Raw genomic sequence first — 13,688 nt, 5'->3', positions numbered from 1 at the left:
AAGCAATATTTATCTCACTGTGATCATATTTATGGGGTGTTGACGTATTTTCACATACTTCTGAGGTTGAACCCTATTGCTAATACTGTTTTCTGTTCTCTGGAATAGACTTTTAGACTCTATGTGCCATTTCGAGCTACCAAGTGTTGTGCTTCCATGAATAATTGAGCTCCTATGAGTTCAGAGTGACTTTACAGAACCAGTTTGAGATTAGTACCCAAATTTGTTCCAGGGTTGACATTGCTACCTGCAGGGTCACTACATGGAGTAACATGTTCTTACCTACCTTCTCTGCAGTGCTGTTACCTCTAAAATACCTGGGGTTTAAGATTTTTTTCCTCATTTCTGTTTACTTCCTCTGTGAGCTTCCTGGGCTGCTAGATTAGCTGTTCAAACAGTCCAATCAACAGTTTTGAAATAATAAACAGTTTTCTAAGGCACTGTGAGCACGCCCAGGTCCCGTCAATCCCAGGCGAACTGACGTGAACAATTCTCCCCGGGCCGGCCTCAGCACGGGCCGGGCCCCCAAAGCGGCAGCGCGGCCCCACACGGGCGGGACCCGCCTGAGGGGAGCCGAGCGCCGCCGCACCCCGCCAGCCTCCGGCCCAACCCGCACGGCTCTCCGGGGCTGCTGAGAGCCGGGCCGCGGTGCCGGGCCGGGGCCCGCGGGTGGGAAGCCGGAGCCCGCGGGTGGGAAGCCGGGCCGCGGTGCCGGGACGGAGCGCACAGCCGCTCCTCCCTCCCGCGGTCTCCCGAAGCGCCGGGGCAGCAGCGGCTGCGCTGCGGTGGCGGCCCCGCGCCGCACGGGGGCGCCCTGTGCCGCCGCCCCGCCCCGGCCCGCGCCGCCCCGCGCGCTCGTTGTGCCCCGCGGCTCCGGGCGGCGGGCCGGGGATCCTCCGCTCCAGCCCGGTGTGTCCGTGCCCGCCGCCGCCGCTCCGAGCCTCCCCCGCGCCCCGCACCTCCGCACCCCGGCAGGCGCTGGGCTGCGCCCCGCCCCGTCAGCTGACTGCCGGGGGCGCGCCCGCGCTGGGTCACGCCGCGCTCGCCGCCCCCTCCCCTGCGTTCCGCTCCCCTGCCAGGCGGGGGCCGCGGCTGCCGGGCCGCCTACGCCATGGTGCTGGAGTCGGTGGTGGCGGATCTGCTGAACCGCTTCCTGGGCGACTATGTGGAGAACCTGAACAAGTCTCAGCTCAAGCTGGGCATATGGGGGGGTAAGGAGCCCCTTCCCTCCGCCGCTCCGTGTCCGCCGGGCCGCCGGAGTGTCCGGGCGCCGGGAGCGGGTGTCGCCGGCGGCGGTTACCCCGTGAGGGGTTCGCGGGCCGCGGAGCCGCCGGCCCCTCTGAGGGGAGCCGTGCGTTTGCGGCCCCTGCGGGCAGCGGGCGGGTTCCGGGGCCGCGGCCCGCCGTGACGGACGGTCGGTGTGTGGCCGCGCAGCCCCCGCTCCCTCGGGGGAGCGTCGGTCGGTGTGTGCCCGTGGTCTCCGGCGCCCCTTCCCTCGCCTCGGTCTGTGGGGCGCGGACGAGGGCGCACGGCGCTGGCCTCGGAGCGCTTCGGGCGACGAAACCGCCGGCATCGATAAAGCCCCTGTTTTTCCTCCTGTTCCTTCTCTCGGGAGAAGGGTGGAAGCACGATGGTGCTGTTAGGTCCGTGGGCGGGCTCATGGCGCAGTGCCCGGCCGGCGGGAGCGCTGGTGCCGGTGCAGCCGATGGGGAACCGCGTCTTTTTCCCTTATCGGTGTAAATAATGTGTGTTAAACACAGGGATAGTGCAGCTACGTGCGGTAGCTGTTCTCGGTGAATGTATCAAAACATTTCCCTTCGCCAGCCTGTAGTCATGCAGAAAACCAGCTGAAGTACTGCCTAGGGAAGCTGGCTGGTTTAGGTGCCTTCCCTAGGTAGGTCATCACCTTATTTTTGCTCTTGTCATCGTTGTGCGTATTTTACATTTATGCAATATTAATACCTGTACTTCAAGTAGAATATAGCTCTAAGGAATCTGGCATTAAAGCACTCAGGTATATTATATGGGCTTTTCTCGGGTATAATTCTGTGCCGGTGTTTCATTTAGAAATCCTATTATGTTGTCTGCGTCAGGAAAAGTTCATGTGTTTGTGAAAATAGGTATGTGTTTCTGTGGCTCTGTGATTCATGATTTTTTTTTTATGTGAAATCATGAAAAACAAGATATCATTTTCCAAGTCTACCCTGTGTTGACAAAACTGTAGTTGTCATTCACACCAAGTGAATAAGAAAGACTTCCTATTATTGTGGGTGTGTTTAATAGAGTAGAAACATATAGACATCAAAGTTGGTGATGTTTTTATCATCTCTTCCAACTGAAATTTTGTCTATAACCCATGTTTAGTGGCTCTTACAAATTACACATTTCTTGTGCTATTCTGTAACTGGAATAAGGTTTTCAGGTTTTATTCATAAGTACTTGGGAGGATTGTGGTTGTGTTCATTTGTCTAACATAAGTAATACTTAAAGTTATTTTTTCTGTCCTTCTCTCGTTCTTCTAAACAGGTAATGTGGCACTTGACAATTTACAGATAAAGGAGAATGCATTAGTAAGTATCCTAAGAACTTCAAATTGGTTTTATGGGTCTAAAGACTGAGAATTAGGATAAAATATTGCTCACTGTAGTCTCATAAAAGGATTCACTGTGTTCTTTTTTACGGGTTATTGGAAGAAAGTTCTTGCTTAACTGCTTCTAATTTTGCACATTTCACTGGGACAGAGAAAGAAAAGCTGTGGTTGAAAATCAAGAAGTAACTTGCATTAAGTTCCCATACTCTTGTCTGGAAAAACAGATGACTTGGCTAATTTTCATGTTCTTTACTTTGGCTAATGAACATCCATACTACTGAGAGGATCTTGCTCCAAAATTTTAGAGTTTTAGGTCAACTTCCCTAAAGAGAACTGTTCCTCTTCTGTGCATTGAGAACACATTGGATCTTTATACAACCTGATCACTGGCTTCCCTTTGTTATTCTAAAGTTTCATATTTTACTTGTCCATTTCATCCATTCCTTATAGCTTTGTTGTACTTCAAATCTATTGCTACAAATATCTTCATATCTAGTAGATAAAAAGGAAGGAAGTCTTACTTTGTGTACGCCTTTCCTTCTTATGGGGGTTGATCCAGATTCCAGCAGTTCTGACACTGAAAAATGCAAAGTCATGTATGTGACTGACCAGAGCTGAAACCTAGTCAAGAATGTGAAATTAGGGATGGTTCTGACAGCCTTGCAAGTGCGATGTGTTAGATTTCCATGCAAAAGTAATTAAAGGGAGGTCAGTATTGAACACCACTTAGAGAAGTAGCCTACACTTTCTTGAAAAAAAGAGATCAAAGGAATATGATGTGGTTCAATTCTTCCCTTTTTTCCTCTAGTTTGCCTGTCTGCTGTGTCTTGTTTTCCTTCTAAGGTTTTCCACTTAAAAAGAAGTAGCTTTTAATTTCTATATGTAAATACAGTACTTTGCAACTGTAATTTAAATTTGTTTTTTTTTTTTTTTTTTTAACTACTTCTTCTCTTTAATACTTCATTTTTGTCATTTACAGAGTGAACTGGCTGTACCTTTTAGAATAAAAGTTGGTCAGATAGGTAAGTTTTAGTTCCAGTACAACTATTACAGTGGAAATTTTAATATAGGCTGTAAGGTCAGTCTTGCCCCTGAATTTCTTTTATCAAGCTCCTTAAGTGTAATTATACTCACTGCTGGAACCAGCATAGAAATTCAGCATGGCTGCCACTGATGTTATCTGGCAAACCCTGTTTGTGTAGCTTTACAGACTGGTATGAAAAACACATCTGAGAGGTCCTTCCTGGAGACATGAATGATCAAGGGAGCTGTTTAGTGTAGGCAGAATGTGTGTTGTTCTTGAAAGGATTGACTAGGACTATGAAGAATTTAAGTTAAGTTCCTGAAGCTGACAAATATGCCAAAGGTTTAGAAATTCTGAGTTTTTTTTTTTTTTTTTTTTTTTTTAAATTTTTATTTTTTATTTTTTTTGTAAATTCCTTTCCCTGGTGGCCAGGATTGCTTTTTCACATGAGACATTTGTAGGAGATATATATGTGTTGTATGTTTTCTTCTACTTCCTGGGAAAATCATACTTCTCCCAGTGAATTGAACTTTGGTCATGATCTCACATTTTGATTTGAGGTATTCTGACTCAGACTGTGACTTTTTGCTTAAAACTGCAGCTTATGTTCTTCTGCATGTATTTTATCACTTCAAGGGCTTTATAAAATGTTCATGCCCATATGGTTTCTCCTGACCTTCTAAGGTGTTTAGGACATCAAGATACAGGACTAGTGCTCTTTAATGCCAGAGGTGTTCTTTGGTCTAAGCACAGTGGAGATGATTGTTTTGATGTGACTGTATCTGCTTTGTTTAGATAAACTTACTCTGAAGATTCCCTGGAAGAATCTCTATGGGGAGGCAGTTGTTGCAACTCTAGAAGGCTTGTATCTTCTGATAGTTCCTGGAGCAAGTATGTAAACTTCTCAGCAACAGTTAAATAATGGAAGAGAAAAATATCTAAGGGTACCATGTAAATGAGAGTAGTTCATGTAAGCCACAATTTTTACATTCTGCTCTCTCAGGGAAATGCTGGCAAGTTATTAGAAGAAGGGTGGGAGAAAACAGCACCTGTTGCTTTTATGGAGGTCCTTGATTGAGTCCATTCCAAGTTCAATTCAACAGCCAGGTTTCCTCTAAAACAAGCTTTTCCTGAATCCAACTTTGTGGCATAATTTAGATCTTTAGCTGTTTATCTGCTTCTAAATGGTAACAGTCAAAGGTAGTAATTCCATTAGTAGTGTTTGTAGGGAGAGGGAAGAAGGTCAAAGAACTTTATTAGTTTTCTTTGAAATCAGAACCTCTGGTATGATGAGGAAACCTGTAAGTTCCTAGAGCATGAAATGAATGTAAAGAAGAACTTAAAAGTCTGTCTTACATTGCACAGACCACTCTTAGGAGTCTGAATTTCCATGGAACAATTCTCCTGTGAAATAATGTATAATTGTGTAAAACCAACAGTTTTGGAGGCTGGCTGCAGTGTTCAGAAATGAAAAGAAGAATTCAAAGAAAAGCGTTTCTGTCAAACAAGTTGTTTTGCAACATGATGTTGTATGGTGTACGTTGCTTGATGGTGCATTTATATAACTTGAGATTTAGGATTAATGCTCTCCCAACTTGGCTTCCAGGTGTTAAATATGATGCAGAGAAGGAAGAAAAATACTTGCAGGACAGTAAACAGAAGGAACTGGCAAGAATTGAGGAAGCCTTGCAGAAAGCAGCAGAAAAAGGTACTGAGTTAATAATGCAAATCTCCATTGGAATTTCAGGACTTAGTCTGTGCTGTGAATGAAAAGTTCTGGTTTCTAATTGACTTAATAAATTTTGTTTTTTCAAGTGTCTAGCTAATCTTACTACAGTGCTTTAAAAAGCTTTTTTACTCTAAAGCTTGAAAGAAATATTATTTGTTTGTCTACCATTCATTTATCCAGTCAGCTTCCATGGGAAATGGGAATTTATTCATCTGGTATGTCTTTTTTATTTATTATTTTTTCCCTTGGTGCTCTAGGGGAACAGGACTATACAGAACAATAGAAAGTGTGTTGTGTGAGGGGGATGTTATCATGCTTTAGCACCTTGGTAATAGATGTTTAACTGTGTGTTTTAGAGGTGTATGTGGTAGGTTGTTCTTTGCTGAAAGGAACCTGTAAGGGGAAAGGTAAGGCTTGTAAACTTTTACTGCAATGAAAATGCTTTTGTTCCAGTTTCTGCTGTACTTTTATGATGTACTAAGTTTGAACTGGTTTGGGGAAGTGAGACTCTTGTGAGCAGGAAATAATTAATGACCCAACAAAACAATTGAGCATGAACAAAGGAACCTTAAACTTTTGCTCTAGGTAATAAAAAGTGTTAAGCTCTCAATTAAGTCCTGCTAACTTGTTTTCTGGTGGTGATTTTTTCTTTCTGTTCACTTGTACTGTAATAACGAATATCTTTAATAAAATTATGATATCAGTTAGACTTTTTTGGACAGAAATCAAGCTCAGAACCAATGACAGGCAACTACATGTGTTGGAGGAAAAAGTTATACTGAAGTTTCTGTCTGAATTGAGACCTGTGTCTTGGCTTCTGTAATGGTTCTTAAGATGCTTTTCTACAATACTTGTAATGCTGCAAATCATGGAAAATCTGAGAAAGAAATTATGCTTTTTTCAACTTGGAAAAAAGATAGTTTGGTTGTAATCCCTTTGCTCTTTTTATTCTCCAGTTACAGGAGACTCTGTGGCCTTTTTCCTGCTCTGTTAGTTTGGGAGGTACATGTGCAGTTTCCTTCAAACAGCAATCTGACAATTGGCTGCAAGGAAGAAAGGAGCTTTGCTTTATTTCTTGTCCTTATTATGCCAGAACATTTATGAGGGCTAAGACAAGTTCAGTGAATGAATTTTGCAGCCATTACTTCACACTGGGGTGAAGGAATGTTGGTAGAGATTTAACCTCAGTTACGTAGCACTTGGATCCTGTACAGCAGCAGTGTTTCACCCAATGCTCTTTGCAGCAGTAACAATAGGATAAAAGGATAATGTAATGAGAAGGAGTTAACTTTATGGGTACTGCTTGAGGAATTCCAGTTCTGGAGCTTCATGTATTTAAAAGTGCACCTCTGTCAGTTTTCTTTTTCAATAAAATCTTAGTACATCCGGTGTTTGTAATGCTTTGGAAAAAAATAGTCATAGAAAAATGATACCTTAGTAGCTCAACTGATTGTATAAAGAGCAAGAATTAGATTTAGTCATCTTTTGCTGTTTTAAACTTTAAGCCTTGAGAAGGAAAAGTGAGAGGAACATTTAAATTGGATTTTTTTTTACTCTAACTTGTGAAGTTCTGTTGTCCTGTGATCATATTTCAGTGGTAGCCGTTTATGTTTGTAGTGCTGGACTAGAACATTGTACCCAAGAGGACCTGTGTAAGTCCTGCATGAGCAGATCCTTTGCTTTTGCTGGGTATAGAAATCTTGGAGCCCTTGTTGCCCTGCTGAACCATAAAATTCTAAGAAATTCAGTTCTCTCTCTAGGCTTTTAAGAGCTGCTGAAAATCTATTTTTCAGGAAATATATTGAATATATATGCTGCAGGAAATATATTGAATAGCAAGTTGTCAAGGTTCATGAATTCTCAGCTGTATTTTCTTTCCTGATTAATGCTTGATTTATATTAATGTGTTTAGAATCTTGGGTTTAAGACTAAAAATAGGTCTGGAGATACTTTCTTTTGGTGTGCTATTCAGAAACTGAGCAAAATGGTCATGGCACTGTGTTGGTAGGGTAGTGTGAGGGGGAAGTGGAAGCTGCTGACACAAACAGATGAAACTGTTTTCTTTTTTCTAAGCTGTTACAATCTCTCTATCAAACCTCATATAGGGAGACCAGAGGCCACAGGTCTCCTGCTGGTTACAAGAAAAAATGTAAATGGCATGATTTTCCTATGTAGGTAATCACTGAAACTAAATATCCTGAAGTGACTTGTGCTATCAGATACTGTAATAGAAATACTGCTGTGTCATTCAAATTTAGTGAACTTAATATTGAAATCATGAGTTGATTTTCTTCTTTTAAACCAAACACATTTTTTTGGTTATTTGCTGCCATGTGGACCAAGGCACACACTCACAAGATTCCTTGTATGGGTTGGAAAGTCTGGTTTACAAGGACACCAAGCCTGGTGGGTATGCATGGTTAGTTGTATTTTATACATGCATGATGAGCAGGCAGTTTAGTTTTTCAAAAGTCCCTCTCTCCAAAGCAGCCAAATGTAGAAGTGGTAAAACAATTCTTGTTTGGTAAACATCCACATATTAGTTCTAGAAATAAGATTTTAATAAATATGGATTCAAGTGGAATCTTGCAATGACTAGTCCACTCTTTTGATTGAGTGGCTGCTTCAGAAGATTAGGAGACCACTTAGATTTCCATCAGTCATGTTGAGCTCAAGAATGTTGGAAAATGCTGACAATATTCTACTATAATTTTACAACACCATCTTTGGAGTGTAATTGCCCTTACTTAACGGGTCTGGGCTTAAGATAATGGAATTTCAGGCTGTCTTGAAAGCATGGACAGATAAAAGGAACTTGAGGAGATTGAAGGCATTAGCATGCTTTCCCCTGCTTCTCTTTTTTGTATTGCTCTCAAGTTAGACAAGGAAACAGCTGCCCTTGAAATTCAGAGGAACTATTGTTATGTTGTACATGCTTTATTTTTAACTTCTGAAACCTGATTTTCAGAAATTTTCACTTGGCCAAAATTTCTTGCTTGAGCTGTTGTCTGAGCACAGGTTTAAAGTGAGCTTAAAACACACACATTTAGTTTCCCTGTTGTAGTAGATGTGGGTGAAAAGGAGGAATATCCTGTTCCCTTGGTTTTGTCATACATGGCAGTGAAAGCCTGAGACCTACAAATTCAATAGTAAGAGAAGGAAGCTGTTCTTTTAAAATAACCTTGATAAAGGATTACTTGTACTGTTAAAAGGAACAATCCAATATAAAATGTTTCTGTTTGTCTAGTTTTTCCTTTTTATTATTTATACAGTGAGCACCATATCACCTTACCTGCAAGACAGGTTGAAATCTTGGCAGGCAAGATTTGTTTGAACAGACCTGCAAATGATAGCGAGTTGTTGCCCATGGTTAGGTTAGTACTGTTGTACTTGCTTCCTTCTTGCTTTAGTGGGATACACCCTCCTCGTGCTCCAACCCCATAAAGATAAGCACAGGCAGCACTATTGCTGGGTTATTTTCACTTGGGTGGCCAGAGAGGGGAAAGAAGCAAGGGAACTCACCAAACTGGTTTTCTTCAGAATTGTGGAAAAGTATGAGCATCATTTAATTAATGAAATGTGATTGTGTGGGTTGCAATATGTGTGTAAATAATGGAATTTAATGTAATGTAAAGCTTCTACAATCATCATTTTTGTATGTCGTTTTGTGGTGACTGGATTTGTTCTTTCAGAGTGCTTTCATACCATACTTATCATGATTATTGTGATTATCATGAGAATGCTATTGAAAAGTGCTCTTTGGGTTTCCACATACATCTACATCTTCAATTGAAAGTTGTGTCCTTGTATGGTGGAAGCCTCTTCTGGATTAGTATCTTATGCTATGAGAAGTAGCTGATTGTATGTTTAACACAGCTGCAATTCTTGACAAGCTTTTAGTGAGACCTTCTAAACCATTATACTTTAAGATGAGCTAAAGCTTCTTCCATGTTTTCTTATGCTTTCCTGCATCTCTGCTTTACTAACTTGAATTTTGTCCTTTTTCCAAAACATTGCTTGCATTGCAAAAGGACGTAAGCGTAAAAAGTACAAAAAGCATTTTAAGAGACCCTTTAGAGGTCGCGATCACTCAAAAGGTGGGTAAGAGTTACAGCTTTTAACTTTAAGGCTTCTTTTTGCTTTCTGTTTGGATTAGTTTGTCATATTCTTGGCTGTCCACCCAATGAGACCTTTTTTCCTACTGTTTGAAAGAGAGGATATCAATTGGAGAGAGCTCTTTCTGCTGTTTACCTGTTCTCTGGATTGAGTGAGGCTGAAGAGAGTCCTTGTTTCTCTTTACTAGGATAGTTGTGCCTGTTCCTTCAACTTGAGCTCTCTGTAGCTTTTACAGCAGAACTGTAAACTAGTGGCACTTCACTGTGACTGTTGGAAAAACTGCATGTTGAATTACATTTGTTTGTCTGGTTTTTGTCAGATTGCACTAACAGGTAAAGGAAACCTGGAACTGATGCTATAGTAGTAAAGAGTCTTTGTCATCACCTTTTAGCTCTCTGTTCTAAATAACTGGTTTAGTGCTTTGACATATTTAAATAGGAACGAAATTGATGTTGTTCCCCAAGAGGATAATCAGTGTCTATAAACACCAAACCTGCGGGTTTCAGCATTAGCACGTGTCTAAGAACGGGTTGCCATGTCTTGTCGTTATATTCTTATGTATTTGGTCTTGGAGGAAGCTGCAGCTGTACACAGACTTGCAGTTGGAGGGAAAACCTTGTGGGGACCCGAGATAAGCTTTCTAAAATAGCACACAAATTGCTGCTGGTAGCTGCATCTGGCTGCGAAAATTTTAATGGTTCCTTGCACTTAAAGGTCATGAAGCTTTCATAAGGACTTATGCCTATTTTATTTGATCAGTTGGTAGGAGGAAGTGTGTGTTGTGTGTAAAAGTGATACAATGTTTCTGTTTCTTCTGATTCCTGACTAATTTTTTTCAATTGAAATCAAATGCTCTCTTGACTAAAACTGTTATATCATGTTCAATAGTGAAGTCTTCTCATTTTCAAGCACATTTCCTGAACCTCTGAAAGCTTTTAAAGGAAATTACGTATTCATTTAGCAAGACATACAAAGTTAGATACCTGTGTTGTTCACCGTGCATTCCATATGTAAAAAAGTTAAAAACAGTTAAATAAGCTAAGTCAAAACCTGTAGTCCTTGCTTTTCTCTATAGCTATGACTATTTCTTCAACTTGAGCCTTCTGTAGCACTTCCAACAAAAATGGATAAGCTTGGTAGGCTGATGAATAGCATTTGCTGGAACAGCCACATTGTAGGGAGGGCACTGAACACAGCAGTGTAGCCTGTAAAGGCAGCTAGAGGACAAGCAGCTCGCTCATCCAGCCATACTTGAGGTAAAATGCTGAAACACAGCCCGAGATGGTAGAGTCATAGCACTGTAGGGAAATAATGAGGGATTGTAGGTATTGCTCCTTGCCTTTGTATGTATTATTCAAGGGTATTTTGTGCTTAATTACTCTTGAAACCCCTGACTGAGGGACTTTACACAGAGAACCTTTTATCTTGGAAGAGTAGGTGGGAGTATATTAATCCAGAACTTACTGTGAGCTAGACTGTTTTGACTGAAATTTAGACATGTATTTTCTTGTGGTTAAGTTGTGCACAGGCAGCTGATATCAGGTCTTGAGAATATGGATGTACAGGAAAGGAAAAAATACAAATACGTAATCTAGGTAACTGAGAACTGAAATACTAACTTAGAGGAAATTTTAAATTTACATTGCTGTAGTTGTTGGTGTAATGAAATTCAAGATGCAATTATTACACTAAATACTGACTTTTAAAAAATTCTTCTTCTAGACAAACCAAAGGAGGAGAAGAAGGATACTTTCTTAGAAAAGCTTGCAACTCAAGTTATAAAAAATGTGCAAGTCAAAATCACAGGCATTCATGTGAAATACGAAGATGATGTAAGTAACTGGGACATAGTGTCTTCATTTTAAATTGGATTTCAATGCAGTTCTGATTCTCTAGTCCATAGAGAAACTGTATTTGCCACCTTGAAAAACTTGCTGTGGTTTCTTCTGCACCTCTTCAAATAACTTGCCCCAGATATGACTGAATGCCAAAAATATGGATATATGAAACAGATGTTGTCTTTCCCCTTGTCCAGGGCTGCCTTGCTCACTAAATGTGGGCAGTGTCTGTTCTCACACGTTGCTGTGTGCAGTGAATGTCCAGAGCTTTTCAGTAGCCTGGGGAGAGTCCAGAATGGCAGAAGCTGATGGATTGGCAGATGTGTCTGAAGGCAAACTGTTAAAAACACTTAGTTGATAAACAAGAATGTTGGTTTATGTGAACCAAACTGGTATTTCTAGTTTTACCTTCCCTTAGGCAAACAATCAAACAGTTTATTATGAGACAATTGAATTGAAAAGACAAGCACTGGGTAATAGGGTATTTCTCATACCTTTCTTTGGGACTGTTTTCAGAGACACTGAAGTTAGAATCATAGAAGTGCATATCATAAAGTGTTGTAGCTGGCTGAGACGTGGTACTCTAATTTTTTTTTTCCTGCATGATGATGTTAGAATCCAAAATAAGGTTTTCAGTTTGAATTGAAGCACAAAGTCTTTAACTACAGCCCTATTAGTTTTGGACTATCTTAGTGGGTTCCAGTAATGTTTCAGTTAGATTAACCAAGCAAAGGAAGTTGCTCAGAGCAGTTCAGGATTTCAGTCAACTTTAAAGGATACACCTGTCTGCAGCAAGAGAAATAAATACCTGTTACTGGTCTCTTTTGTAGATCACAGACCCTCAGTGTCCGATTTCCTTGGGAATGACGTTGGGCGAGCTCAGTTTACTGGTAATGTGTGTGTGAGTGGTTGTTCTTGTGTGTTCAGTTTGCCTGTTTTGGAGTAGCAGAAAGGAAAAGGAACTTAGTAAGAAGATACAGTGACAGTATGCATACAGCTGGAAGTGAAGACAATCGTTTATTCATGCAAATAATACTGACAATTTGAGCAGGCAGAAGGGAAGAGGAGCGAGGAACATCACACTTCCTGAGACTTGGTGATTTGTCCTAATGAACTGAGTGTGACCTTTGAAACTGGGCAGATAATGTCCAGACGTAATAAATGAAGGCAAACATTGCATCATGATGATCAAGAATTTGGTGTTTTGCCAGGCCTTTTAAGAAACGGGGAGAGAAAATTTCAGCTAACCTCTCCTTGCTTAAGCTGTTAAGCATTTTGTGCATAAGATGAGGAGTTGAATATCAAAGTATGAAAGTAAACTGACAGATTTTTGTATATGTTATCTTGATGTGTGTGTATGCAGAGAAACTGGATGCATTTGTTGCTTGGAAGCATAGGATAAACCCACAAATGTGTTAGCTAAGATGCACAAAATTGCTTTTATCACTTTGAAATTTTAGACAACAAACGAGAACTGGACGCCTTCTATTCTGAATGAAGCTGCAAAAATAATATACAAGGTAAGGTGTTTTGGGGTTTTTTCCTACACAAGTGAAGAAAACAACTGATCTTGGAGACTAGTAAACCTGGGGCTCTAAGTAAAGTTGGAAAAACAGTTTGCTTTGTGGATTCTCCTGTTTTTCTTTATTTTTGATGTATGTTTAAGCACAAGTAGAGCACAAATAACTGTTTTTATGTAAGGCATAAATTTAAGCAAACTCCATAGTTTAAATAATTTCTCTTAACTGTGAATGCCAATCCCCTCATTCAAAGAGGTTGTCAAATTGCTGTTTCCTAATCTAATTTGTATTCCTAGTGTAATTTGGATTCTGGGAGCTAAGTGTCTCTCTGTTCTCCTTGCCCACCTCCTGAACTACCCTCTGAGCCTGTACAGAAAGAGATCTAAGGAATTACAGGAACAATATGAAAAGAGTTTAATAGTCCTGGCTTCTTTATTAGGCCAAGTACCAGTTTGTGCACCCTTGCCCCTGTAATCCAGGGTCATGTTTAACAGAGATGTATAACATGTACTTTAAGAACTTGCAATTCAATTATCATTTCAAACCAGTATTTTCAGATTTAATACATCTCAATGCTAAATGTACTGTCTAGTCTGCTTTCATATATTTTCTGTTTACACGGATGGAAAGCTAAGCTCATAGAATGAATTGAATACAGAGTATGCAGTTTGTTGCATGTTTTCTTTCCTGTGCAGCTTTTGTGCCTGGACAGCCTCAGTGCTTATTGGAACATAAACAGCAAAATGTATTACCATGGCTCCCGTGAACAAATACTGGTAATGTAGAAGAAAATGCATTAATTACTATAGTCTCTGCCTCGTGTATTCAAAATTACACCACACTGATTTCTGCCCCACTACTCACACTTATG

At 40.9% G+C, this 13,688-nt stretch overlaps 1 protein-coding gene across 2 annotated transcripts in view; it reads left to right on the top strand.

Annotated features, from left to right (window-relative positions):
- Positions 1-1,011: 1,011 nt before the first annotated feature.
- VPS13C (vacuolar protein sorting 13 homolog C) overlaps positions 1,012-13,688 on the top strand; it is a 74,040-nt gene continuing 61,363 nt past the window's right edge. Inside the window, exons 1-11 of one of the 2 annotated variants that reach the window (XM_066328588.1) lie at positions 1,012-1,211; positions 2,527-2,570; positions 3,570-3,612; positions 4,410-4,505; positions 5,221-5,322; positions 7,687-7,749; positions 9,375-9,440; positions 11,182-11,291; positions 12,128-12,187; positions 12,758-12,817; positions 13,513-13,593. In XM_066328588.1, coding sequence (XP_066184685.1) covers positions 1,112-1,211; positions 2,527-2,570; positions 3,570-3,612; positions 4,410-4,505; positions 5,221-5,322; positions 7,687-7,749; positions 9,375-9,440; positions 11,182-11,291; positions 12,128-12,187; positions 12,758-12,817; positions 13,513-13,593 — 825 coding nt within the window. In that variant the 5' untranslated portion in view covers positions 1,012-1,111. The remainder of the gene's footprint in view (positions 1,212-2,526; positions 2,571-3,569; positions 3,613-4,409; positions 4,506-5,220; positions 5,323-7,686; positions 7,750-9,374; positions 9,441-11,181; positions 11,292-12,127; positions 12,188-12,757; positions 12,818-13,512; positions 13,594-13,688) is intronic. The other variant, XM_066328587.1, reaches the window with a different exon arrangement.

This window comes from Sylvia atricapilla, chromosome 13 (genome assembly GCF_009819655.1).
Source record: "Sylvia atricapilla isolate bSylAtr1 chromosome 13, bSylAtr1.pri, whole genome shotgun sequence".
Classification (NCBI taxonomy): Eukaryota; Metazoa; Chordata; class Aves; order Passeriformes; family Sylviidae; genus Sylvia; species Sylvia atricapilla.
The sequence above is the reverse complement of the archived record's forward strand: the minus strand, read 5'-3'. Positions and strand labels throughout refer to the sequence as shown.